A 26,778-nucleotide genomic window follows, 5' to 3' on the forward strand; every position below is an offset into this window, starting at 1 on the left:
TCTCAAGGTGGAGATTGTGGAGTTGAGAAGATATTCAAGTCAATTCCTACTCAAAAGCGGAAAGAAATAAAAGGAAACTTTTTTCTTTGTTGGTTTTCGAGTGTTATTGGGATTTAGATCCTTTTTAGGAAAGGATTAGACCTAGTAGTATAAATACATGCTAGTTAGGATTTATTAAGTAGGACAGAACATAGAAAATAAAAGTATTTAATCTTGTAACTTACTTTCTCCCTTGATATCAATAAAAGTGCCGGCCGTTCTCCGTAGAATAGGATCACATCGATCCGAACCACGCTAATTACTGTATTTTTATCGTTTCCGCCCTAACACAAAAAAAAAAAGAAAAGAGTTAAAGTTAGCCAACCTTGTTTTATGATGTTCAAAATAGGCAGTGCTATACTCGAGAACGTTTTTTTCACTTTTTTATGTGTACCTCTGCCGGAGACAATTTTATTTTGTTCATTCAACATCAAAGTAGTGTTAGATAAATTATCATAACAACAAAGACGAGAGCAATACATAATATGTTTATTTCTCTTACGTACCTTTCAAGAAAGTGTATATATATATATCCAATATAGCTTCATTATTACACTGCAACAAGAAAATTAAGGATGACTCGAAGAAGTGATCATCAATGTGAGCAAAGGAAAGTATTATAAGTGTGTAGTACAGTATATTAGTTTAGGCCGAGTTATTGATTAGTACATATTTATATTGTAGTAGTATATATATTTCTGGGAAGAGGAGAAACCCGCTCGTGCAGACGAGCCATTCACGCTTCCATAATTATATTAGTTTTTGTACAAAAAGACAATAATCCTCATGTTTAATCCAAGGAAAAATTGTTTAGTGCTCGAAATCCACCCTTGTTCGTCAAAGCTCGCGAACTTGAAAATGTTTCCTCTTTGAAGTTGTAAATTACTTGTCTTTTTACACTTCCCAGGCTCACACCAACCCTGCCATTTCTAAGTTTGAATGTTTAAGCCAAACTATTTCGGAATCGTTTGTTTAGTGAAAAGATTATACTGCAATTATAATGTGGATCAAGATTATAATACAAGATTATTTAGTGGATATAATTTTTATTGATCGATATTTGGTTCATTGAACTTAAAAAATAGATATAACATAAAACAAGCGCGTGTTTGGTTTTAAACTAAATTAACTTGGATAAACTTTTATTCTAACTGTAACTTTAGCTTTCTTTAAAGACTTTGGGAGAAGTACTTTGAAGAAGGTCATTTTTGTCATTTTGTTAGTTAATATCCAAATTATTATCCCAAATTGAGTGTGGTATAAAAATAATACCACAAATAATTTTGTAATTGATTATCCCGAAATCAAAATTCCAACCAAGCGCGAGACAAAAAAATCTATTTGTATTAGTTAATTACAGTTCAGTACTATGTACTTTCATTTCAATTTATACATTTAGGCACTGTTCGGATGGACTTATAACTTATGGCTAATTATAAGCCAAATGTTATAAGTTAGGAATTCTAACTTATGGCTTTTCGCATTTTTTTTTTTAATTATTATTTGGCTTAAAAATGAGTGTTTAGTAGCATTTTTTTTTTTAATTTCACTCAAACACTAAAAAAGTGCTTAAGAGCACCTAAATAAGCCAATCCAAACAGGCTCTAAATAACAGTAAAATAATATGATTTATGACAAATGCTAAATTCAGAATATGAGATCTAATTTGGAAATTTTTCAAAAATATACAGCCCAATATATTGTACTCATATAGTCGTATTTTTTGTTTATACGTGCATAGCCAATTTTTTCGCGAACATCCGGATACGTACAATATACATTTACTGTAATAAATGTATCAACCTTGTATAAGAGGTGTTTATACACACTTCTACACTGTTAAATAAACCTATAAATATTATACCAAAAATATTTTTCGTCTCGTACGAATTCAAAGCACGAAACTCCATCCAAACTGGGTCAAAAACATCACAAAATAGCTCATGAAATCTTCATCAAATAACTTCGAATTTTAACCACAATTTTAAAATGACATCCCAATGAACCTCAATCATCAACTTACCAAAATTTCAACAAACACAAAACTCATTTAATTTGTTAGTTTTCAGACTTTTGAAAATGCCAATAGTGGAGTTTCCAATATTTTCACTTTAAATCACCCAACAATGTTTAAATGTGTGATGATAATTATAAACATGTACTCCCTCCGTTTCAATTTATGTGAACTATTTCGAAGTACGAGGGTCAAACTTTATAACTTTGACTTTAAATTTTGACATAGATTTTTCAAGTTTGTAAAAATAAAATTTATATAGTTAGAAACTACATTAAAAGTATTATAAGTCATGATAATTTATAATTCAAATAATTTAGAAAATATGTAAGGAAAACGTGGTCAAAGAACGACCTCGACGACTCCCCAAATAGTGAAGGGTTCACATAAATTGAAACAGAGGGAGTATATAACTAGCAATCAGTTTTTAAGAATTAACAAATGAAAATCATAACCACAAATCAAGAAATTACTGTCTTTTTCTCTAAGTATTTCAAATTATATAAAAATGGACTTAATAGGGTAATATATGATAATCTGGATTAATTTGGTCATAAGCTTGGACCAAGTAATATAGAGAGTAAAAATCCTTCAACAAGAGATTAACAAAAAATAACACAAAAGATCTCATAAGATTATTTTCTTTTATTCAAATTGCAGGTGGATATCGAAACTAATCATTTCTCTACCATCGAGCTAACCCCAAAAATGAAACAAATTAAAAGAGATAGAAATATCTTTTATCAGGAAAGGAATGAAATCTGGCAAGGCCCCACCCACCACACACACACACAAAAAAAAAAAAGGAGGTAAAGAAAGAAGAAACATTTGCTAGTATATTCACTTCTCACAATATAAATATGGCATGTATTGGTTAGACATAGCCACACTAGGCTTCCCTTCAAGTCCATTTAAGGTACCTGCTTGAAATTTCAGTAGTAAACCCCACAGTAAAATACAACACCTTAATTACTACTCCTACAAAACAACAGAGTGCATATTTCAATTAAATAGAAGAGTGAGAGAGGTAATAGGTAGGTCGAAGATATGGCATTATCTTCGGACAAAGTAGTAGAGACAGTAATAGCTGGAAATTATGTAGAGATGGAGACTGAAGGTAAGCCTAATAACGTTAAGTCCAAAATCTCAAACTTTTTCTGGCATGGTGGCTCTGCTTATGATGCTTGGTTTAGCTGTGCCTCCAACCAGGTACTCAATTTTCTTTTGATAATCTGTTGTTAAATAGGATTAGCGATAGATTTACAGTTTAGCAACAAAATTCTTAGTTTTGTAGTAAGGTATTTGGTAAAATTTGTTTGTTGGTAATTCTTAGTTTTGTAGTGAGGTATTTGGTATCTTATATTTTTTTTCCCTCTCTTGTCAGGTAGCTCAAGTTCTACTGACGCTGCCATACTCATTTTCACAACTAGGAATGCTTTCTGGAATTTCATTTCAGCTGTTCTATGGTTTATTGGGTAGTTGGACAGCTTATCTCATTAGCATCCTTTATATTGAGTACAGAACAAGAAAAGAAAGAGAAAAAGTTGATTTCCGCAATCACGTCATTCAGGTAGTAATTAATTTCATAAATCATCCAAATTTTCTCATATTCTTTAGTTTTCTTGTTCAATTTTATAATGAAAATATAATAGAGTGTACACTACAGTGGTTCGAAGTTCTTGATGGGCTCTTGGGAAAGCATTGGAGGAACGTCGGTTTAGCGTTTAATTGCACTTTTCTACTCTTTGGATCAGTCATTCAACTCATTGCTTGTGCAAGGTTCGTAAATTAATTTGTCAATCTAGTTTTTTTACTTGCATCCAAATTATGCAATATCTACTCATATATTATGTCTTATGTAATTTGTTGACCTGCAGCAATATATATTACATAAACGATAATTTGGACAAGAGAACTTGGACTTATATCTTTGGTGCTTGTTGTGCCACAACAGTCTTCATTCCTTCTTTCCACAATTATAGAATGTGGTCTTTCCTTGGATTGTTGATGACCACTTTCACTGCTTGGTACCTTACTGTTGCAGCAATACTCCATGGCCAGGTACCTACTCATGAATCCACCTTTTACTTACATCAATATGCGTTAACTATGTATACACATGCAAGACAGAAATTAAATGTAGTAAGTATGTAATAAGATCAGACTAATTACAAATTCACTGACACCAGATTTTGAATTTGCATCTACTTTCAACATGTTGCATACATTATCAGAAAATTGAGCATATACATATTTTCTTGAGAGGCAGAAACAGAAAAAGAGAGATAATGCTGCTTTTGACTTTTGAATTTGTTAGTATTTGTGAGTTGTAACTTGTGAATTCAAAGTTTTGAAGATCAGTCTACTACACAATGTGACCTGTCAAGTAAATCTTTAATCATAACGATATGTTGGGGTTGGATATTATATTTAATCCTAAGCTTTTTAATTAGATCTTAATTAAGGGATTTTATCCTTTCTTTTTATAAATAACAAAATATAATCACAGGTGGAGGGAGTGAAGCACTCGGGACCAACCAAGTTGGTGCTATATTTCACAGGAGCCACAAACATTCTCTACACATTTGGGGGACATGCTGTTACTGTGTAAGACTACAAAGCATGATTTTTACTTCTTACGTCTTTTTAACGTTTTTAGCTTCCAAGTACGAGGCCCCTGTCTCACTACCATAAATCCATAAACTAATAAACATTAATAGCAATAGAAATTTCTTGAAACGTTATTTATTCCGAAAGTAACTTAACCTTGACTTGTTTCGACATATTCTGAGAACTATCCATTTTGTCGATAAAAGGTAAATATTCCCCCAAATCTTAACATTTATGACACCATGTCCACTCTTTGTCAAAACGATATATTATTTTATATAGTTGTGTATTCACATTTCACTGTAAAATTTGCATGTGTTTATGTAGACTTTCAGCATCTTTTTTTCAATGAACAGAGAAGAGCGCCTTTCTCAGGCATGAGAAGCAAAAAGTCACACTTTTTACCCTTTTCAAGCTGGAAAGCTACGATGAAATAATAAAAGTTGGAAAGCTACAGCTCTTTTTTTCGATCACTTTCGCTTTTCCTGCAGAATCAATCAATGAGAATGAAAAAGAAAAACAAATAATGAGAATAGAAGCTGAAAAGGACTAGGATCTTAATGAGATATTTACTGAACTGGATATGTTGGGCAGAGGTAGGTGGAGCCAAGGGGTTTAATTGATTCTCCTTTGTCGGATCATTATACCGCGGAGTAAAAATGAATTTCTTCTAGTATAGATAAATTGTTGAATCTCTTTTAAGTAATCAAGAGAACAGTCTAATATTGTTTATGATGATACTCAAAAATTGGTTTAGCTCCTAAGTTCAAATTGTTGGTGCATAACATTTTACTATTTTTTAAATCTTGTATATTATGAATTTATAGCTTTGCCAAGTCATGCTTAACCAGGGTCCGACCTAGAAATTCGGATACAGATAATTCAGCCGAACTCATTAGCCTTTTGCTTAAATAGTGTATTGTGTCAAGAAATTCATTAAATACGTACAAAAAATTAAGTTTAGAATTCAGTTATTAACACTTCAAATTGTCATTCTAAAATATAGAACCCATAAAGTTGAAATTCTAACTCCGCCTCTAAGGTGAAATCTAAATCCATTTAATTGAGGGTCGTAAGTTAATTTTTTCCGATGGAGATCTATGATAAGTCATTAGCTTGTAAGTACTTTTGCAAGAAACTAAATACTTATCTCAGTTTAAAGAATTAGGACCATTGCTATTGGATATTCAAAAATTGAATTACCTGCTTATTTAAATTATAATTAGAGCACCTAACTAACTAATTAATTTGTGAAAATGCAGAGAGGTAATGCATGCAATGTGGAAACCACAAAAGTTCAAGGCAATATATTTATGGGCAACGGTGTATGTGTTGACACTGACTCTACCATCAGCAGCAGCAGTGTATTGGGCATTTGGGGACTTGCTACTTGATCACTCCAATGCCTTCTCTCTTCTCCCTAGAACGCCTTTTAGAGATATGGCTGTTATCCTCATGCTCATCCATCAGGTACATCATACTATCATTTTTCTCTTTTCTCATAAATTTTTTTCTGGTTGAAAAATCTTATATTTACTTGATCAAAAATAACATAATCAATGTTTGGGCCACACTGGGCCTGATAAGCAAGAGGAAAGTAGCTAGATTAAAAACATAACTGCCCACTATTTTAAAAGTAATTACAAAAGGCTAACAGGATTACTTATTTAACATATCTGGCACCCTATACATTTGGATTCCAACAGAAGTCGTGTTGTTTTGGAGAAACCACGTCATTAACAAACCGTTCCTAATTTTTTGCACAAAAATTTATTTTTCATAGTGGTTGACACCTAATTTTACTCTAACACAACTTCCTCATACTATTAAATGCATTTTATAAGTATAAAAAGTATTAATAAGTTTTATAATTTTATTATACTACTCAATAAAATTTGTTTATGGAATAACATTCGTATAATTTCATTATACCTTGTAAACATATTTTATATACCTAGTATAATCTTATTATCCCTTGTATAATAAATTTTATACCTCTTATAATCAATTTTATACATCATATAATTTTGTGTGATCTAATAATATTTGCATATCCAATTATACTTTATATAAAAATTATCTTTTAGATGTTTATTTTGAAATGTATTTGCTGGATATTTTTCTTAACGCCTTAACGACTAATGGTTAACGATGACTCTGATAAGTGGTTTTGCTAGAATAAGCAATAATGAGATCACTGTTTTAGTAAATGATGAGGAGAAGGGTAGTGCACTCACCCCCCAGTATATACTTCAACAGGAATCACACAAGGGTAAATTAGAAACCTCTGGTAAAATGCCCGCCTATAATCCAACAGATAAAGTACATTACATAGTTCAGAGATTGGCGAATAGTTGTATTTTTCTAAAAACTTAAGGAGTCTTTCTTTCTACCATAAGTCACATGTGTATTACATATGTGTTAATGTCCGGTTATAATAATGGCATATGTAGTGTGTCATAATATTTTATATGTGTGTATATTTGTAATAGTGCTTGTATACATATATTATAATCTATTTTTCTTTCCTAACCATAGTATCCTTGCGCAAATCCTGGAGAACTAGAATCAACTAAAAAGGAGAAATGGAGAGAACTAGCATCAACCAAAAAAGAAAAATGGAAATGAATGAGGAGATGAGTAGTAGCATATGTGTATTGGTTGAAGAAGAGAGAGAAGTGAGAAGGATAAATATTTATTAGTTAAAGAAAGATAAAGATATAGTAATAAAGAGGGGTTTATCCTTTAAATAATAGAGATAATAAAGAATAAGCAAATATAGTTAAATACCGAATTTAGGGGAACTTTTTCGTATAAGGTTTTTTAAAATATGACATAAAGGTAATAAAACTTTTCATTTTTGAAGAACTTTAAAAGTAGTGCTATTTATGTTTCAAAATTTATAAGCTTGACATACGGCGTTATTTCTCTTACTACTACTATTACATTTCTCACCTGAAATTTTCTTAGTAATAGTAGTTCCTAATTTGTTTGCTCTATTACTAGGGCAAAAGCACGAGGTATCATCAAAAAAGAGTCTTTCTTGTCAATTGCTAGCTCACTTTTCTAGTCTAATTTCTATATAGTGACCGTATAAAATAATTTTACACTGGTATTGAATTATTTAAATGATAATTATCCGCAAAAAGTAACTTAGAAACATGAAAAATAGGATAATTTACCCTCTAAAACATGTTAAAATACATTGATTAATTATGTACAAAATTGTGTATACTTGTAGCTTTGTATTAATTAATTAGTTCTTTTTTAAGTTATATACACTTCGAATACATGTGTTTAGCATGTGATAGTAGGTAAATTGTTTTTTTTTTTTTAAATCAGATTTCTAATTAACTTTTTCCATAGAAATTTACTTATAATTACCTTATACTCATTCCTGTTAGTATATACTCCTAGGATTTAAGCCCTTCTTAAAATTACTAACTGCTATTCATTTGATTCCTGTTAGTATATATAGAACTTAAACCCTTATTAAAATTACTAACTGCTTTAATTTATTCATCATATGTATATATATTGTAACATGACAGGGTTGTGTGTTTATGTAATGTGCAGTTTATAACATTTGGATTTGCTTGCACTCCCTTGTATTTCGTATGGGAGAAGGCCATAGGCATGCATGACTGTAAGAGCCTCTGCAAGAGGGCTGCAGCCAGGTTGCCTGTTGTCATTCCTATATGGTTTCTGGCCATTGTTTTCCCTTTCTTTGGGCCTATAAATTCAACAGTTGGATCACTTCTAGTTAGCTTTACTGTCTATATTATCCCTGCGCTTGCTCACATGTTCACCTTCAAATCTGCTGCTGCCCGTGAGGTATATATTCTTCTTTCATACTTTCTATTTAGAATAGAAAACTGTGATACATCTTATGACATAAACATAATATATTCTATGTATATTGAAAAATTTATTCTATGTATACTTTTGTATACAATACGAGTATTTTATTTATATTTATACTTAATATACAAAACATATACATTTACCGGCTATTATTTTTTATGGCTGCCAAAAAAGATAATTATCCCTATTCTCTTTTATACAAAAAATCTTAATTGGTTAACTCTGGCTATAAGAGCGTTACAAAGTAAAAATGATCGTTATATGTCCATTTACAAATGTTCTTTTAGTTATACATGACCCTTTCTCATAGGGGATCAATAAAACATAACACATGAGATCTTTTATAGCATCGTTTTCTCTATCCAGATTGTAACGGGTCACAGGAAATTATTTCCTCAAAAAATAAGGGTTGCGATTGTTGAGTGTTGGTGCAAAAATAATCTACTTATATATATATATATATATATATATATATATATATATATATATATATATATATATATATATATATAGATGGTTCTTTCGTAACTCTCAAATTAAGTGTGTTTGGACAGAATAGTACTGAGATCAGTGCCTTGATCATTTTGTTACATTCCTTGAACCCTCAATTATTTGTTTGTTTTTTCTGTGGCTATGCTTATTGGTGTGATCAAATCAATCAAATGCTGACTACACACATTTTTATGCAGAATGCTGTAGAACAACCACCGAGATTTGTTGGAAGGTGGGCCGGCACATTCACAATCAACATATTTGTTGTTGTTTGGATATTCATTATTGGATTTGGATTTGGTGGTTGGGCTAGCATGCTCAATTTCATTCATCAAATTGACACATTTGGACTTTTCACACCGTGTTACCAATGTCCATCTCCCAAACAATTCCCCATCCCACCACCACCCTACGCCGCCGCTCCTCAGCCTGCTCCCGCCAACTTTACTCACCCTTGAGCTAACTGTCGCAAAGAAGCCTAATTGGCTCTTTTTGCAATTAAGAAACCTAATTGGCTCTTTTTGCAGTTCAGAGGGCTAATTGGCTCTTTTTTGCAATTATGAAGCTTAATTGGCTCTTTCTGCAATTAAGAAGCCTAATTGGCTCTTTTTGCAACTAAGAAGCCTAATTGGCTCTTTTTGCAATTGAGAAGCCTGATTGGCTCTTTTTGCAATCAAGATTTGCAATTAAGAAGAAGAGGATTTTGAGTTTCTTTTACCACCAGCAATCTGCGTAAATTAGCCACCCAATTTTATTTTTATTTTTACCTTTTCTCCGGGAAAATAAAATCTTAGCTAGATTTGGATATTGGTTGGAATTTGTAATGGAGTATGCCACAATTTTTTGCAATTTCCTTCTCTTATGCTGATTGTTGATTGTTGATCCTTGAGTCATCCTTGGAACCGGCTAAAACCATGTGTTATGCTGCTGTTTAAGTTAATAATTAAAGGATTTATGTTATATACAGTGTAGTATAAGATTCTTTTATATTATCAGTGAAGTTTGAGATATGATGATAGGTTAGTTATCGTTACAATCAAATTATCAACTACTCCTAATGTTTAGCAAGAGATTAATATGTAATAAGTAGTATAATAAATGACCAAGAAATTAAAATATCACTCGCGTCATTTCATAATTTTGTTAAAATGGGATATTTTTAACCTGTAAAATAAGTTAAGGGCAATTGAGGTCCAATAGGTGAAAGGAGAGACATTTAACATAAAAATTAATATTAAGGGCAACTAAGGTCCAATAAATGAAAGAATGATAAATTTAAATTATTTTTTTACGCTGTATAATCAAAATAAATTTCAAGAGTGGATGGTCCTCACCTCCGACCAAGGAGAGGCTTGCTAAGGTTCTATTTTAGCCCGATAAGGATCATTTGAATTTCTAAAAATTATATCCAGAAATGAGATGTGAAACAAAGAAAGAAACAATAAGGATACAAAAACATGTCATTGGGACTGAATAGGATGTGGTCTGTTAGCAAGGACAGGGACTGTAGGATAAGGCAAGGGCATAGCAATATGTGCTCTATGGTCCCATCACCTGCATAATTTGACCATTTCACTCATCTCTATATTTGACTGCATATAACCCAACCTAGTTGGTCTAACAATCCTATTAAGAAAAAATTACTCGCCCCTAAAATTTATTCTACGTTGAATAAACTAATTTTATGAGTTGTAAACTTAAATGAAAATAGTTATAATTCATCACAATTAGGTGAAAAAATTATTAGTTTAAATCACATGACTTGCTAAGTTTGTGTGTGTATAGAATGTGAGTATTTTTTTTTTTTGATGGGGTTATAGGATCGTCTACAACGAGGAAGCAATTGGAGTACTTTGTTCCATTGCCGCTAGGACAGCTTTTAAATTTACTTATCAAAACTTGCGAGTCTCCAGTGAAGTTTAAGGCTGTTCAAAATTTGAATAACTTAATTGCAAAATAGGTTTATTAATTTACTAGTATCGGTTTAACGGTTTAACAGATTAATGGTTGGTGAACTAGTTGAAATTTATAATTAACGAGAAAGTCAGTGCTTTAATTACTCAATCTTACCCTGTCCTTTAACGCAACAAAGGGTATTTTTAGTATTATGGCAAAAGTCATTTTTATATCTTACGATTATTATAAAATGGAATGAAAGGAGCATTATTTATTTACATTAAATAAAGTCTTGGAAAACATTTATTTAATGCCAAAAATGGATACGGATAAAATTATCCAGTCACATGGGGGCCCACTACCGTCCATCAAAAACCGTGGCACACTCCTCTGATTCACAATATAACTCTTCCACCGCAACATCAAATTCCCACAGTGGTGAAAACACCAAATAGATAAAAAAAAAAATCATCTGTTAGGGTTTGTACTAGTATGGAGAGTGATCAGGGCCGTAGGATGAAGGGATCAGTGAAGTGGTTCAGTGATCAAAAGGGTTTCGGTTTCGTGACACCTGATGATGGTGGTGAGGATCTGTTTGTTCATCAATCAGGTATTAGATCTGAAGGTTTTCGTAGCTTAGCTGAAGGGGAACCTGTTGAGTTTGATGTTGAGTCTGGCGATGATGGAAGAACTAAGGCTGTTAATGTTACTGGTCCTGGTGGGGCCCCTGTCAAAGGAAGTACACGTGGCAGCAGTGGAGGTGGCTATGGGGGTGGTGGGTATGGTGGTGGAGGTGATCGCTATGGGGGTGGTGGATATGGAGGTGGAGGTGATCGTTATGGGGGTGGGGGTGGTAGGTATGGTGGAGGGCGTGGTGGGTATGGTGGGGGTGGTGGTGGTGGTGGGTGTTACAAGTGTGGTGAAGAAGGGCATTTTGCTAGGGAGTGTAGTGGGGGTGGTGGGTATGGTAGTGGGGGTGGTGGGTATGGTGGCGGTGGCGGTGGATATGGTGGTGGGGGTGGGAGATATGATCGCTATGGTGGCGGCGGCGGTGGTGGTTGTTTTAATTGTGGGGAAGAAGGGCATTTTGCACGTGAATGTCCCAACAGTAGTAATCGTTGAAGATTGAATGTTTTTTTTTTTTTTTGTCTGGTCATTTACATAAGGGATAAACAATTTTAATGTTTTTGAATGATCATTTGCATATGGTCGATCGGTCACCTTTTTACGTTTGTGAAGTATGATTAGGATATGGTTCCCTCATTTGTTATTTGCCTATTTAAGAGTAATAGTGGTTATGGATTAATGTTTGAGCTTGAATATTTTGGGAATGTGCACTTTTTGTACATGTATACATACATGCTTGGAAGATTGATCAATTATCAAGTGCTAGCTTCTGTTGCACTTCCATTATCATTTTACATATGTTGCTTTTATGCTTTTATATTCACACTTATGTTTTTCCTTATGAGTTTTGTTCTTGATTATAGGGTTATGAATGCCAAGTTGCTTGTATTTAAAATTTTAAACCATGTAAGGATCTTGGTTCTTTGTAAGCTTATGAGATACTGGAGGGAATTTTCACGAGAATGCCCCAACAGCAGCAATTGCTGAAGATTGATAGAGAGTATAGACAAGAGGGTAAATGTGTATATTCACATTTTGTACTCTTTTCTCTATGCTTTCTAGTACTTTTTTTGTCTGGTCATTTACACAAGGGATAAACCATTTAATGTTTTTGAATGATCATTTGCATATGGTCACCTTTTTGCGTGCGTCAAGTATGATGAGGATGTGGTTTCCTTTCTTCTTTTTTTGCTTATTAGGGTTAGTAGTGGTTTTGGACTAATGTTTCAGCTTGAATCTTTTGGGATGTGTATACATACATGCTTGGGAGATTTATCAATTATCAAGTGCTAGATTTTGTTGCCCTTCCATTTTCATTTTAGAGACAAGAGGGTAGATGTGTATATTCACATTTTGTACTCTTTTCTCTATGCTTTCTAGTACTTCTTTGTTCTGGTCATTTGCATAAGGGATAAACCATTTTAATGTTTTTGAATGATTATTTGCATATGGTCACATTTTATGTCCGCAAGTATGATTAGGATATGGTTCGGTTCTCTTCTTTCTTATTTTGCCTATTAGGATTAGTAGTGGTTATGGGCTAATGTTTCAGCTTGAATATTTTGGGAATGTGCACTTCTTGTACATGTATACTTACATGCTTGGAAGATTGATCAATTATCAAGTGCTAGCTTTGTCCTTCCATTTTCATTTTACATATGTTACTTTTGTGTTTTCTATGAGGAGATTTATTGTTAATATACGGTTATGAATGCAAAGTAGGCTTGTATTAAGTGTGGGGAAGAAGGGCAGTTTATGAGAAAATGGGGGGAATTTGACCCGTTTTATGGCAGATGAATCTAAATTTGTCTAGATCAACAGTTGAAATGAATGGCTTAGTTTAGTTTCTTGTAACTTAGTATCATGAGAAGGACGTGTGATTTGTTATTCCCTCTGTTGCTTCTCAAGGTTAAGACTCTGTTGTGTTACACCCTAATATATCTTTCTCTTCGTTCTTATTATTTTATTTTTGTATGGAATGGACTCACGAATTTTATATTTACAAATTACATACTTCGACTAGTTTGGCCAATTAGTGCGAGTATAATGAAGTACTCCATGTTTTATCCGAATTAGCGTCTACACTAATCATGTTTTTTTTTTTAACTTTTACTAGGCTTGAGATAGAGGCTTGGTTGATTATAATTCCTGCGCAGCTTAGTTTAGTATTATTGAGTGTTTTATGTTTTATTGGATAGAAGACTCTGTACTAATCATGGTTCGCAACTTAAAAGTGAGGTTCGGTGGAGATGCTCAACAAATTACCGGATAAAAAACTTGACCAAAACTGTGAGGGTCCATTAGTTGCTTCTTGGTGCTTTAAATTTACTCCTAGTGTTGATCAAGCAACGACAAGGATAGTGCTGTTTTCTTTTTGTGGAGGACTTGAGAAAGGTATGCCTCAAATGTGAAAATCTTTACCTTTTTTAATTCAATAATTGGCTAAACAATGCAAGCAAACCGCTGGTATGTGAGAGGAATGATGTTCTTTTCCTGTAGAATCCTTTAGGGGTTCGTTTGGTGGGATAGGATATAACAATTGGGATAAAATGCGGGTTTATTTTTTCCCCGTTTGATTATGATTTTACTTGTCTTGAGAAAGATGAAGGCTAGCTAATTTCATGAGATATCCCGCAATACATGAGATATCTTGTCTCTGATTTCGATAACCAAATAGTAACTCTTTAGGGCCATCTAAACCTGCCGATGTATATGTCAGCTCGAATTTTACGGTAAAATTTCCTTGTTGAACTCTTTCTTGTTTGCTATTGGTGTGTTAGGTAGGGAGGAAAATATTTTTCAGAAATATTTTTTTAATTTTTTCATGTTTGGTTGGCCAAAATTTAATAAAATATTTTTTCCAGAAAAATGACTTTCCTATTGAAAGTAGACGAGATATGTTCCGTAGATGATATTACACTCCTCCAAACCTTCCACCATACCCATCCCACCCTCAATCCTGCGCATCTTCCAACATATCTCATCCCACCCTCAACCCTTTAGCCGCCTCTTCCACCACCCCACACCCTTTCTTCGCCCTCATTCCTATATTGTTTGTCTAGATTATATATAAATATTTTTTATATAATATTTTCGAATAGTTTTCATGAAAATATTTTCTTCATACCAAACGCCCTACGTGTAGGTATCTCTGCATTTTTCCCACTGCACCAATTGGAGGTGGGGAAATACGTGAAGCTATCAAGTAAAAAAATGTCTTCGGATAGAGAAAAATGCGTGAAAAAAAACAATAAAGATGTTTTATTTCCGGCAATGTGCGACAAAAAGAACATGTTTGTGTTGTTGTATTTCATTTAAAAACTATGCATTCGATATATTTGATTATTACCTAAGATAAAAGTGTATTTTGGGAGAAAGTTCAAAAAATTTCAGTTGATATTCATTAAACTATGTAGAATAGAATGATGCTACATGTAGTTATTTTCAGGATTCTGTTACATGTGAATAGCGAAGAGTAAGCTATGATTGTTAATTATTATGCTTTTTTTTTTCTTTTTTTTTTTAAATCAACCGACCATTCTTTATTCCATATTCTTTGTAACCTGATAAATCAAGCTCTCGATACTGTGAAAGAAAACAACCAAAAAAACTGTACAACTACTTGTGTAGTCATGGTGGATCAAAAGAAATTTCTGCAACTTTCCTTTGTCTAATTCTAAAATATGCCATTTCCCGTCTGTCCAGTTGCATTAATCCTCTAATTTGTCTTGGTAATTTAGAGAAGTTCGTGAAGATGGTTGGGGTTAGCTAACTTGTCTGCAACTTTGTCAACATCTCTATGGCAATATTTAACACACTCCATGCTCATTCACCATTGCCTTGATTCTGGCCACAATTTGCATAAGTTTTCATGAAGCTGTTGTTTTTTCATTCGCAGCAGAAACCACAAGATTGCAATCAGCTTCTGCTATGATCTTGTTTAAGCTTTTTTCTGCACAATGTTTTGACCCTTGTAGCATTGCTCTTTCTTCTGCCCAGTTACTAGTTCCAGTAATTAATGATCTCATCCAGTTCCCACAGTGCACTCTTAAATGAGCAACACGTGTCTACTTATTCAATCATTGGTTTAAAATTAACTTTCTTAACTACTATTTGTTTAACTAGAGTTGAAAAAAAAAAAACAATAATTCCTGCAAATGAACAACAAAGGCAGACCCAGGAAAAACTGCAATAACTCCTCCAAATCAGCAGCAAATCGATGGTGCGTATCGCTGACTCCATTCTTATATTTTCATCATCAGCACAACTGAGACTGAAAAAGAAAAAAGCACTGCAGCGATAATGGATTGTATCAACTAATTGTCTGCTTTTATATGGGCATGGAGCCATTGTTCTAGCCGAAATCAAGACGAAAAAAACCGACACAATCGAATTTGACTCTCACAAAAAGAAGAAGATAGAGTACCAATTTATGATGTTCTATCTGGTTGCAGTCAAATTAAAATACAATTGCACAAGTGAAGTATTTACTACATAACATGATATCGGCTACTTATCATAAACGTTATGATTTAACATAATTGCAAGCTAAAGAAGGAAAAAACAACACTATTCCTATACATAATACATGCAATAGTTACTTGAAGTAGATAATAAAGAAACAAAATTGTATTTGTTCCTATTTTGCTTCATTATCATTCCTATATCCACTTGCATTTACTTCAAAAATCATAGAAAAGTAAATGGCTTCTCTTCATATTTTCTTTGTTTTGTACTGACCGCAAATATTTTAGCTTCATTTGGCCATGGATTTTGGGAGCATATTTTGAAGATTTGTTTTCAAATCTTTGTTTGGCCATAAAAATTTGACTGATTTTAAAATTAAATTTTCAAATCCCAAATTATGCCTCAAACCTGTTTTTTGGCCACGATCTATGTTTTGGCTTTTTCAAAACGTTTAAAAACTATCCCAAATTTTTATATTTTATAAAAAAGCTCCATCTATTTATTACCCAACTCATTCTATCTATCATAAATTCAATTCATGTTCCTCCATTAAAGCTGTCTCTATCATGTTTCCATAATTAAAGCAGCCTCTTCTATAATGTGAACGAGCTAAGCTGTGCCCAAACAGTAAAAGAAAAAACCCTACGTTAAAATTTCTCTGCCAATTGTAGAAATCCGTTGCAAAGATAAAAATGGATTTTTATATTATAATTTGAATTGTAGTAGCTAATAATTGTGTTATTAACAGTTGTTATTAAAATATCATGTTTTATATGATTTGGGATTAGCAAGTATGTATATTTTGTATGGTTGGATATTCTTGATAGTTTTTAGAACTTATGGGTATAAATAATGTTTCATATTTTTCAAAACAAAAAGTGAAATATTTTTTGAAAAACTATGGCCAATCATATTTTCAAAACTTGAAAAATTTCATCAAATCATGTTTTTCAATTTTTTTTTTTTTTTTGGAATCTATGCAAACGCTAGCTTAGTTGTGTCTTTGTAAAGATATCTTCGCGATCAACAAAAAAGTTTAGCTAAAAAAAGAAGGCGCATTTTCTTTTTCTGTAAAAATTTTAAGTTTTGAAAAAATTGAAAGAATTAATTCCCACTAAAATTTCCCACCAAATTAGCAAAGTTTTCACAAACAAATAAGGAGCGTGCTTCTCTCCGCTCCAAATAGGCTGCGGACTGCCGGCTATGAGCCCGTTTGGATTGGCTTATAACGCAAATTTCGTTTTCAATTTTTTTTGAGTGTTTTTTGGCCGGGATTTTAAAATCATTTTTGTCTTAAAATAAGAACTCAAAAAAATAATTCGACCCATTTAACTTAGTTTATAAAGCAAATTATATGTTCGAAAAAAAATTATAAGCCAAAAAAAAAAATAAGTTGGACTACCCTAACTTATTTTTTTTTTTAGAACTTAAAATGACTTAAGCTGTAAGCCAATCCAAACAGGCTCTATAACTGGTAAAAGTCTTTCTCGTTTTACCCTCTTTACCTTTCTCTACTTTTGTCTATCAATCCATCTCTCTATTTTACAGCCTCTGTCCATTTTTACTTGTCCACTGTACTAAAAATTAATGTTAACTTTGAAAAATCAGATAATTTATCATTTTATATCTATTTTATCCTTATTATTAATTATTAGGTTGGAAACTTCAACTAATTGTTAGTGGCTGCACAACTATTAAAGTGTATTTGATAGATTTCAATTATTTAGATGATTTATAATAATTAGGGGCAAAATTATCATTTTATTTATTGCTCTTAAAGGGTGTATCAAGTCAAGTCAAACATGGACAAGTAAAATTGGACGGATGGAGTACGGGGCTAGCTAATTCTAAATGTCAAAAAATTGGATCCCTCAAATTAAAGTTGTTCATTGTTTTTTTTTTTTTGGTGAAGTAATTAAAATGTATTAGAATGGCATCAAGAAGATGCAGAGGTTACAACTAAGCATGATTTGCTTCAAACAAGAATTAACATGAAGCTAGCCGAGCAAAAATCTGTAAACCAGTAAAAGATCCAAAAAGATATCCCCTAAGACCCTACCGTGCTAGAGTTAGGGAGCTAACAAAATCAAAAGATTATCCACACTGTTTACATGGGGAGAAAAAGTGTTAACTGAAAAGAGTAACTAAACATCTAGCCTTAATGCTACTTATGGAAGTTGATATTCCATCAAAACATCTCAGTTTCTCTCTTTCCAAATACTCCAAAAGATTCTGCTGGTATCATCCTCCAGATCCTTTTGATGGTCTTGTCAACTCTCCAAAGATATCCAGCAACATAAGCATCTTTAATGGAAAAGGCATCACCCATTGGAGGCCAAACAAAGAAGAAGAAATACCATATGTTAGTCACATGCTGTTATGGGGCAATGCAAAAAAAGATGATTGACACTCTCATTGTCTTGTTTGCGTAAAAAACATCTATTGATGAGAATGATGCCCCTTTTCCCGAGATTGTCTTGAGTAAGGCAAGCCTTATGAAGGGCTGTCCATGTAAAACAAGAGACCCTAAGAGGTTGTCTTGTCCTCCAAATATGTTTCCAGGGAAAATCTTCAAGGATGCCATTCGGGCACACCCAAACTTGTAGCTTTCTTTCACAGTGTAGACCCCTTGCTTGGTGCTGCCCCAAAGTAATCTATCCGAGATTTGTGCATCTAAGTTGCATTCTTCAAGTGTCGTAGTAGAAGAAGAAGTTCATTAATTTCCAATCATTCGGGTTCCTTCGAAGATTGGGCTCCAAGCATTGTCAACTCGTATTGTGCAACTGTTGCTTCCTTGTTGGTAGCTACCGGGAACGGCCCTAGGAAAGGATTCCTTGAGTAGTGTTCCCAATCCATTTGTCTAACAGAATCTTATCTTGCTTCCATTACCAGCTTTGAAAAAGACTTTACGGAAAAATCATCATGGCTTCGCTAATGTGTTTCCGGACTCCTACACCATGAGGTTGTACTCTTCTTTGGGCTCCAATGGTCAGCGAGATCCATGCTTTGCTTGATGATGTCCCTCCAATACCCTGTCTCATTCTGCCCATATCTCCAAAGCCACTTCATAAGCAAACTTTGCTATGCAGCTTTAGGTTTCTAATTCCCAACCCCCCTTGAGCCTTGGGTAGAATAACTTTCTGCCATTTCACCGAGAGAGAACTTATGAGTTTTTTGTTACCTTCCCCAAAATTTTCTCCTTAACCTGTCTATTTGCTTCGGACTGAACCTGGCAAAGGAAATAAAGACATAAAATATGTGGGAATACTATCCAATACACTATTGATTAAGTGGTCTGCCCCCCATAGATAGTCTTTGTGTAGTTGCCATGTAGCTAGTCGCTTCTCCATCTTTTCAATTACTCCATTCCAAATCCCGGTGGATTTGAAGTTAGCACCTAATGGTAAGCCAGGATAGCGGTGGGAAAGGAGCCTACGTTGCAACTTAGAATATCAGCTAGTTCCTCTAGATTGGGAACCTCATTAACAGGATAAATAATGCTCTTGAGCATGTTGATGTGCAGACCAGAAATGGATTCAAAGACCATAAGAGTAATGTTGAGGTTGTGAATTTGTTGACTGTCTGCTCCACAAAAAATCAAGGTGTCATCTGCATAGAGTAGATGAGAAACATTGACTGTGTGTAGCAGGGTCTCTACCCACCGGAATCCTTGAATCCTGTAGCTCTTTTGGCCTTTGCTAGCATTTGAGAGAGTCCCTCCATGGCCAAAATAAAGAGGAAAGGGGAGAGTGGGTCTCCCTGCCTTAGCCCTTTTTTAGAAGAGAAAAATCCAACAGGACTCCTGTTTACTAATACTGAGAATTTCATTGTTTTTTTTGTTACAGAAGATATTTGGGAAGTGCAAAAAGGGTATAATTTGTAATTAAGATCATACTTTTATGATTTAAAACCACGGAATTGAAGTTTATATTTCACTTGCATTGTCTTTTGAAACCCTTAAATAAATGGAGGGAAATGAAACATACCACTGTGTACTATCAGCATTTATTTTCTTGAAGCTCTTAAATTGATCCTTTCATACTAGTAGTTGTAGCAGTACCCTTGTAGTTTATTGTCTTTCGATTTCTACGATTATCTGGTGTTTCTTGTGCTTCGATTATCGTATTCATTTGTGGTAATTGTTTTATAAAGTATTTTGCCCTGACCTTTTATACTGCTTTGAATTGCTTGTTTTTATGCCGAGGGTTTACTAGAAACAGCATCTCAACCTCCCAAGGTAGGGGTAAGATCAGGGTACACTCTACTCTCCCAAACCCCACTTTGTGGGATTTCACTGGATATGTTGTTGAAGCTCTTAAACTGATAGAAGTAATAGTATTTTCCACTGTGTATAGTCACAATGTATGTGCATTTTCTTTTCAAGCCCGTGCATTTTCTTTTCAAGCCCATGCATTTTGTAAATTTTCTTTTGCAATTCGTTTTCCCTAAAACAAAATTCGTGTTTTTTGCCTAATTCATTGTGTTGGAACCTGTTAAACTTTAATTAATATATTGCGGTTTGATTACCAGAACCGAACTATATTGATTTCTATTAATCCTGCAGCTTGGTGTCCTTGTTGAGTTCAATATGGTTGTAATGTTCTCTGTGAGATTGTCTCGAAATCATTCAGTACTGTTGTTCCTCATAAATCTCACAATACTAAAGTGAAACAGGCTAGCTTTTGATGTCATTGGTAACTCTATTAAGTGTAATATTTTTCATTGCATGTTATGAAATTAAGATGTGGAGGTCTGTCATGGTAATATCAGAACCTCATACAATATACCTAGGCTTTATGACCTTGAATAGATTTCATTCGCATCATTTGCTGTTTTCATTAGAATGATAACCACATACTTCAGACTCTAATCTAAAATGGAGCCATTTATTTCTGACCCTTTCCGTTTAGAAGTTCGTCGACACATTCTCTCCAACATAGAGATCAGGTATTGTTCTAAGGATAAACAATTCCTCCAATGTTTTTTACCAAGAAAATGGAAACAACATAGAATGAGATGTGGTTTGTTAAATGTGCTATAAAGTTTCTGATACAAAATTTGAACTGTACTGCTTTTACTACAACATTGTTTATATCTAGGCTAAAACTTCTTGTTGTTATACTAGTCTTTCGGTTATTTATGCTTACCAACCCTTTTAAATGATTTATCCTCTCCATAGGGCCCAATATCTATAGAGTGTCTTTTCCTGTCAATTTTCTAGTCCCAATAATGCCAAATAAATTCCGCCTCATGTTTGTTTCTTAGCAGTTATCACTCAGTCTCTTGTGTTGCTGCTTTATGATTGATTGTTATGGGCTTTGGAACAATTATATTGGCTTGTATCTTGGAAACAGAGAAAACCTTCCAATGCTTGGTTCTTGTTTATTTGATGTTGTTATCCATGACATATAGCTGTCTTTTTTCTTCTTTTTCCTAGAAGATTAATCTGTATCTGGGAAGATTGGCAGTCGACTTGAAGTTGGGTTTGAGCTACAATTAGTATCATGTCCCAGTAAGAATTTCTCATCCTCTTTATTTTCTTATTATGCAGTCATTTGTACGTCAATTCTTTTAATTCCCTTTTGGCGTTTTTGCTTCCTCTTGGTGCCTTTCTTTTTGGTTTTTATTTCTCTACATTTGAACTCTCATGTATTATGAGTTTATCATGAATTCTTGTTGTATCTTTTGGATGTTCATGGCTAACTGAATAAATAAATAATTTCCAGATATGGTATAGTATCTCTCCAAGTTGAATTTACTTAACATGATTTTAACCCTATGATTGATTTGCTTGTAAAGTATAACTGAGTATACATTTGAAGTCTTAATATTGATGTTTCATTATTTAGGTATGCTCCAGATGTGTCCAAATATTGGATGGATTTGCCGAGGTATAGCCAAGAGTATATTAATGGTGTTCAATGTTTCTTGGACTTTGCTTACACGGCTGGAGATCCTCAAGGCGAAGAAATTCAATGTCCTTGTGCAAAGTGTTGTAATATCCCTTGGTATCGAAGGAACATAATATATGATCATCTAATATGCTATGGATTCGTTCAAGGTTATACAAGATGGATTAATCATGGGGAATGGAGTAACTTTGGTGGTGAATCAGTGACAACGAGTTATCTAAAAATAGACGAAGAAATTAGCAAATTCAAACACCAATATGCTGAGGATGTTGCTTCTTTAAGAAGTGACATACAAAAATTGAAGGAAGAAGTGCTAGAATTACGACATTTTATGAACACATTGGTGCAAAACAACTGTGTATTGGACATTCAGGATGTGGCAGAGTATGCTGGATCTAGTCTACCAGCTGATGCAAATAGTGCAGGGGACGTGAGAGACCAAAATCTTTCACATTCACCAGGATCAATTCATGTTCTGAGTCATAAAAAGGTATTTTGCACTATTTAGTTTTTCACTCGTCACCTTAATTTTCACCATTGCTAAGCTTTAGCTATGCAAAATTGAGATACAATTGGTGAATCGTAATACTTGTATGTTATTGTTGTACAACAGATGTAACTAATGTACCTAGTTACCTACAGAGTGGCCGGAGGGAAATGTCCAATGTATTCTCACAATACCTTTGAATTGATAGAGCTTGGAAGACTAATCTGGGTGCGCATCATCTGCGACAGAAAAATTCAACGAAGGACCAAGAAATTGTTAGACTTATGATGTAAGTTTTCAGAATGCGAAGACTGTTAAATTGTACTTTCACCTACTTTTTAACTTGAAATCCCAAAGACTTCTTGTGGTGGACCATGGCAAATTCCAGTGATGTTGTTTATGTACTTGTTAATTTTAAATTCTGTTTCAATGCGTGATTGATTTTACTTGATTGCCCATTCATATAAGAGTGAGTAGCTATCAAGAGTTTTTCTGGTCTAGAGCATGGCAAATTTCTATATTGGGGATGACAGTTAAGAGTTAATTTCTATATTGGGCAAAATCTCTCTTATCATTTTCTTTTCGCTCACTATCATCATTTATGACACTTATAGCATTATTCCTCAGAATAATCTTCCTCCGGACCATTGATGCTTTTTTTTTTTTTTAATAAAAAAATAGTGGTGTTCGAGTCAACTTGTATGCACCTTGATTATTTTGCTACTTTCTACTAGCATAGGTATCATGCCTTTTTGTCCACCACGATTTAAACAGATAGGAAGAAATCAATCAGTGTATTTTTTTTTTTTTTCTGCTGGGCCTGAACCTTGGTCTTCCATAGTCTTTTATTTTATTTTCATTGACCGCTAGGCCATATCTGTCTCTTGGGTTCCTGATATGTGCTTATTTGTCTGGTAAAGATATGTGCAAAACACAAGTTTTGACTGATACACTGAGAACTCCTCCCCTGGCCGCTGCTTTTCTTCGATGGATAACGTCAATAGCATTAGAGGAAACTACTTCTCAATTCAATATGTTTTGATGTCTACGCTATTCAAAGTTCAATAAGAAATTGTTAAAAGTAATTGAAACTACAAAAGAAGATTAAACTTGTTTGCATTACACACTGTTCTTGCTTGTTCGAAAACCTTAAAATATTATTACTCAAGTGGTAAGAAACATTACATCGTTTCATTTCTATAGATCCGAGGAACAGAGAGCAAGGTTGACCTGCAAATACTTAGGTCCATGGTCATTATACAAGAAGTTAACAAAGGCTTGAATCTAACTACATATATACAAGTATCAAATTCATAAGCATGTAGACAATTTCTAACAACTGAGACGGTACTAAAAGCTTTAACAAAACACAAGATATGATGAACAAATACATAAAACAAATATGCAAGTGATAATTCACATATTATTAGTTACAGTTTTATAACAGCAAGACACATTCAGGTACCTAAATAAGGACTAGAGAATAACCTAGCTACCTACGGCACAACCACCTCTTCAGCAGCAAGTAGGACGTGTTGCTTTCTGATCAAACTGTGTACATACAAAAAATTCTTGAAAGATATATTTATACTGCTATTTAGATCTGTAAACATTTGTTCAGCTTCAGAGCTTCCCTTCAATCCTTGCATTTGTAAGACCAATGCATGCATCCACAAAATCTTCATCTATGAAGTCTGATGAAAATATTTGCAATCGATCACCATAACCTCGTGAAATACATTCCATTACGAACAGCCTTGCATATGGATGAATACGGTTAGCCACTGGTTTCACCCACAGGACTGGATTATCTGCCTGTGGTGTCACCGTGTTCTCCACCCTGTAAAAGAATTTTCGGGAATTAACCGGTGGTTGCTCACTCAAATGCTTCATGTTACTTTTGAACTTCTTTTCAGGTAAGTCAGTGTCTATCCAGTTATCTTTTAGGTAACATGCACTCCATAAAGGACTTCCATGCTTTGGTTCAGGTGATTTTCTTGGTTTCCAAATGCATATTACTCGTTTTGGCAATAACTCTGCAATTGTCTTGTTGAAAATATTGTCGTCTTGGTGGATGAGAAACTCCCCTAGCTCATCCTCCAAGTACTTATCAAAATCCGGTGGATCATCATGGCCAAACTCTGTTCGGATTTCCAGAATTATTATCTCTGAATGAGTTTCTGACAGGAACTTCTTGATGTCGTTGATAACAACGTCAACGTTGTAGCAAAGAAGGATGCCATGGCATATACGGCGATCTTCTTGAACACGAATGTCAAGAACGCGGACACCATTTACCAATTGTTGATAAATGGACAAAGATTGGCATTGAGCGAAAGGGCGAGTGATTAATGGGATTCCAATCTGGTCAGTTGCAGAATCATGCGTCCCTACAGAGGTGGATGATGCTAGGAAAATAAGAAAACATAATCGAAGAAGAAATGACTTTGACGCGTGAAATAATAGACTTTCCTTAAAGAAATATTAACCGTATACATATTAGGAAAAATACAGTTCTCTAAAGGATATAACAAAGCCTATGTTTATACTTGCGTATTTTTCTTGGCCACTTCATGAAAGAAGACCCACTTTATAGAGTTAGAAATTGATAATTCTGAATAATCATCTTATTTCATGAACATTCATGTCCATTTAGATTCAAGTTTTGAATAAAACCTTAAAATACTAAGGCTTTTGATATTTCAAGCCTCAAACTCATTTCACCTTCTGTTATGGACAGTTCCACTTCATACATATTACAAACTTTCTAACAGATGCTACATGATTAATGATTCAATTGAATCCAGGACATGGAACATAGAAATATATGTAAAGAATTATTATATTATCAATCGATAAATATAATTCAAAACTGTAATGGATTCAATGATACAAACCTATCAAATTTAAATTCTAAATCTGCCTTTAGTACCTGGCCAAACAATCTTGTTCACATGGAGTTTCTCAGGGATAAGTGCTGACATCCAATTTTTTCTGTCTTGTACATGATAATCAGAACCAGGAAAGTTGCATCCATTTTTCTCCTTGAGATCATCCAATATTTTCTTCTGAGTATGGATAGATTTTCTTCTTTCCACTTGATAAGCCAGCACACCACCCATTTTGAGAATAATATCTCAAGAAGAAGAAGAAACAATGGAGCACTTCCTCTTCTTCTGGATTTTCTTTCTTTCTTCCCCGTTTTTGCACAGCGGAAAGATCAATTCTTCTGCGTTGTAATATATGCATTGTGCTGTAGATTTCCTTTTCAATTATGACAAATTAAGAGGGACAAATTCACTTCCTTTTAGATATTTCTTGTTCCAACATAATTATGTTAACATAGCTCCAAAAGGTTTTTGTGGTTATAGATTTGTGAGGATAGAAATAGACTTTTCTTTTGGCACTTTTTTAGGTGATAATGGGGATCCGCCTTTGCTTGAATTATTGGTCGTATTTGGTAGTCATAATCGCTATTTTATCTATCATGTGGCTATCATCATCCGTATTTTATTAGGTTGGTTTGGTTTAATTTAATTCATCTTTTCACTCTTCTTCGAGATTATAACGAGCGACTATTTTATATTAGTCCTAACTACTAACCGTTATTCCAGTAATATATCTGGTAATATCCTTCATATCAATGACAGGATAGATATGATGATAGGAAAAGAGAAAAGAAGAGAAACGAGAGGGGGCAATAATACTGAATTTGATTATTGACCCAAAGTGGCAATGTTGATTATTGAGAATTGACCCAAGTTGTACTAAACATATTTGTGGAATATTGCCAGATCAACAAGATTTATAAATTGCAGAAGATATGGCTGATATCTGATTAGTAACTAATAATCTCTTATATATGACAACTGCTAGCGCTCATCATAATAATTAATCATCAGATGCACCCTTAATAACAGTTTTAATTTGGCTTAAATATATACTTCCTTAGCCTATTATTATTAGATTATAAAGGGAAAAGGGTCAAAAATGCCCCTCTACTTTGGAAAAAGGGCTAAAAATACAAATTTGGGTCAAAAATACCCTTCCCGTCATTAAAGTTTTCAAATATATTCCCGTCTTAACGGAATTTCCCAAAATAACCCGATTTCGTTTTTAAACCCGCTCCATTTAAACCCGACCCAACTACATAAAAAATCCATATGCGACCAACTTGTTTCCGAATCCTACATCCTGAGCCATTACGCAGACTGGGCGGGTAACGCATATAGTTTTTTATTTAGTTAATGCGGTTTAAATAAATGCTTAAAATGAAATCGGGTTATTTTAGGAAATTCCGTTAAGACAGGGATATATTTTAGAACTTTAATGACGAGAGGGGTATTTTTGACCCAAATTTGTAATGGAGG

The 26,778-nt window shown here is 33.7% G+C and overlaps 4 protein-coding genes across 6 annotated transcripts; 3 read left to right on the forward strand and 1 right to left on the reverse strand.

The window, feature by feature from the left end:
* Nucleotides 1–2,933: 2,933 nt before the first annotated feature.
* On the forward strand, nt 2,934–9,868 carry LOC132049890 (auxin transporter-like protein 2). Its single transcript, XM_059440860.1, has 8 exons — nt 2,934–3,262; nt 3,438–3,623; nt 3,720–3,832; nt 3,931–4,114; nt 4,563–4,660; nt 5,926–6,133; nt 8,240–8,497; nt 9,217–9,868. The coding sequence occupies exons 1-8, from the start codon at nt 3,101–3,103 to the stop codon at nt 9,475–9,477; spliced, it is 1,470 nt and encodes a 489-aa protein (XP_059296843.1). The 5' UTR covers nt 2,934–3,100; the 3' UTR covers nt 9,478–9,868.
* Nucleotides 9,869–11,288: 1,420 nt separating this feature from the next.
* LOC132049891 (cold shock protein 2-like) lies at nt 11,289–12,846 on the forward strand. 2 transcript variants are annotated; one of them, XM_059440862.1, is made up of 3 exons: nt 11,289–11,669; nt 11,739–12,008; nt 12,406–12,846. In XM_059440862.1, the coding sequence occupies exons 1-3, from the start codon at nt 11,408–11,410 to the stop codon at nt 12,411–12,413; spliced, it is 540 nt and encodes a 179-aa protein (XP_059296845.1). In that variant the 5' UTR covers nt 11,289–11,407; the 3' UTR covers nt 12,414–12,846. The 2 variants fall into 2 exon arrangements, with proteins under 2 accessions (XP_059296845.1, XP_059296844.1); XM_059440861.1 differs by lacking the exon at nt 12,406–12,846 and having other exon boundaries at nt 11,739–12,319.
* Nucleotides 12,847–17,497: 4,651 nt separating this feature from the next.
* LOC132049893 (uncharacterized) lies at nt 17,498–23,039 on the forward strand. Of its 2 annotated transcripts, none has more exons than XM_059440866.1 (4): nt 17,498–17,915; nt 19,855–21,521; nt 21,859–22,411; nt 22,535–23,039. In XM_059440866.1, the coding sequence occupies exons 2-4, from the start codon at nt 21,514–21,516 to the stop codon at nt 22,538–22,540; spliced, it is 567 nt and encodes a 188-aa protein (XP_059296849.1). In that variant the 5' UTR covers nt 17,498–17,915; nt 19,855–21,513; the 3' UTR covers nt 22,541–23,039. The 2 variants fall into 2 exon arrangements, with proteins under 2 accessions (XP_059296849.1, XP_059296848.1); XM_059440865.1 differs by having other exon boundaries at nt 22,564–23,039.
* A 770-nt stretch (nt 23,040–23,809) lies between these two features.
* LOC132049892 (uncharacterized) lies at nt 23,810–25,797 on the reverse strand. The gene is made up of 2 exons (XM_059440864.1): nt 25,341–25,797; nt 23,810–24,798 (listed from the first exon to the last, which is right to left on the reverse strand). The coding sequence occupies exons 1-2, from the start codon at nt 25,528–25,530 to the stop codon at nt 24,032–24,034; spliced, it is 957 nt and encodes a 318-aa protein (XP_059296847.1). The 5' UTR covers nt 25,531–25,797; the 3' UTR covers nt 23,810–24,031.
* Between the last annotated feature and the right edge of the window lie 981 nt (nt 25,798–26,778).

The sequence above is a fragment of the Lycium ferocissimum genome, chromosome 3, assembly GCF_029784015.1.
Source record: "Lycium ferocissimum isolate CSIRO_LF1 chromosome 3, AGI_CSIRO_Lferr_CH_V1, whole genome shotgun sequence".
Taxonomy (NCBI): Eukaryota; Viridiplantae; Streptophyta; class Magnoliopsida; order Solanales; family Solanaceae; genus Lycium; species Lycium ferocissimum.

Bases quoted from the DNA above. Each gene is read 5' to 3' on its own strand.
- LOC132049890 (XM_059440860.1), top strand. From the start codon at position 3,101: ATGGCATTATCTTCGGACAAAGTAGTAGAGACAGTAATAGCTGGAAAT. The intron at 3,833-3,930 runs GTTCGTAAATTA...GTTGACCTGCAG, and splicing joins CAACTCATTGCTTGTGCAAG to CAATATATATTACATAAACG. The intron at 8,498-9,216 runs GTATATATTCTT...ATTTTTATGCAG, and splicing joins AATCTGCTGCTGCCCGTGAG to AATGCTGTAGAACAACCACC.
- LOC132049891 (XM_059440861.1), top strand. From the start codon at position 11,408: ATGGAGAGTGATCAGGGCCGTAGGATGAAGGGATCAGTGAAGTGGTTC. The intron at 11,670-11,738 runs GTGGAGGTGGCT...GTGGATATGGAG, and splicing joins AGGAAGTACACGTGGCAGCA to GTGGAGGTGATCGTTATGGG.
- LOC132049892 (XM_059440864.1), bottom strand. From the start codon at position 25,530: ATGGGTGGTGTGCTGGCTTATCAAGTGGAAAGAAGAAAATCTATCCAT. The intron at 24,799-25,340 runs GTACTAAAGGCA...CCACCTCTGTAG, and splicing joins GAACAAGATTGTTTGGCCAG to GGACGCATGATTCTGCAACT.
- LOC132049893 (XM_059440865.1), top strand. The intron at 22,412-22,563 runs GTATTTTGCACT...AGTTACCTACAG, and splicing joins ATGTTCTGAGTCATAAAAAG to AGTGGCCGGAGGGAAATGTC.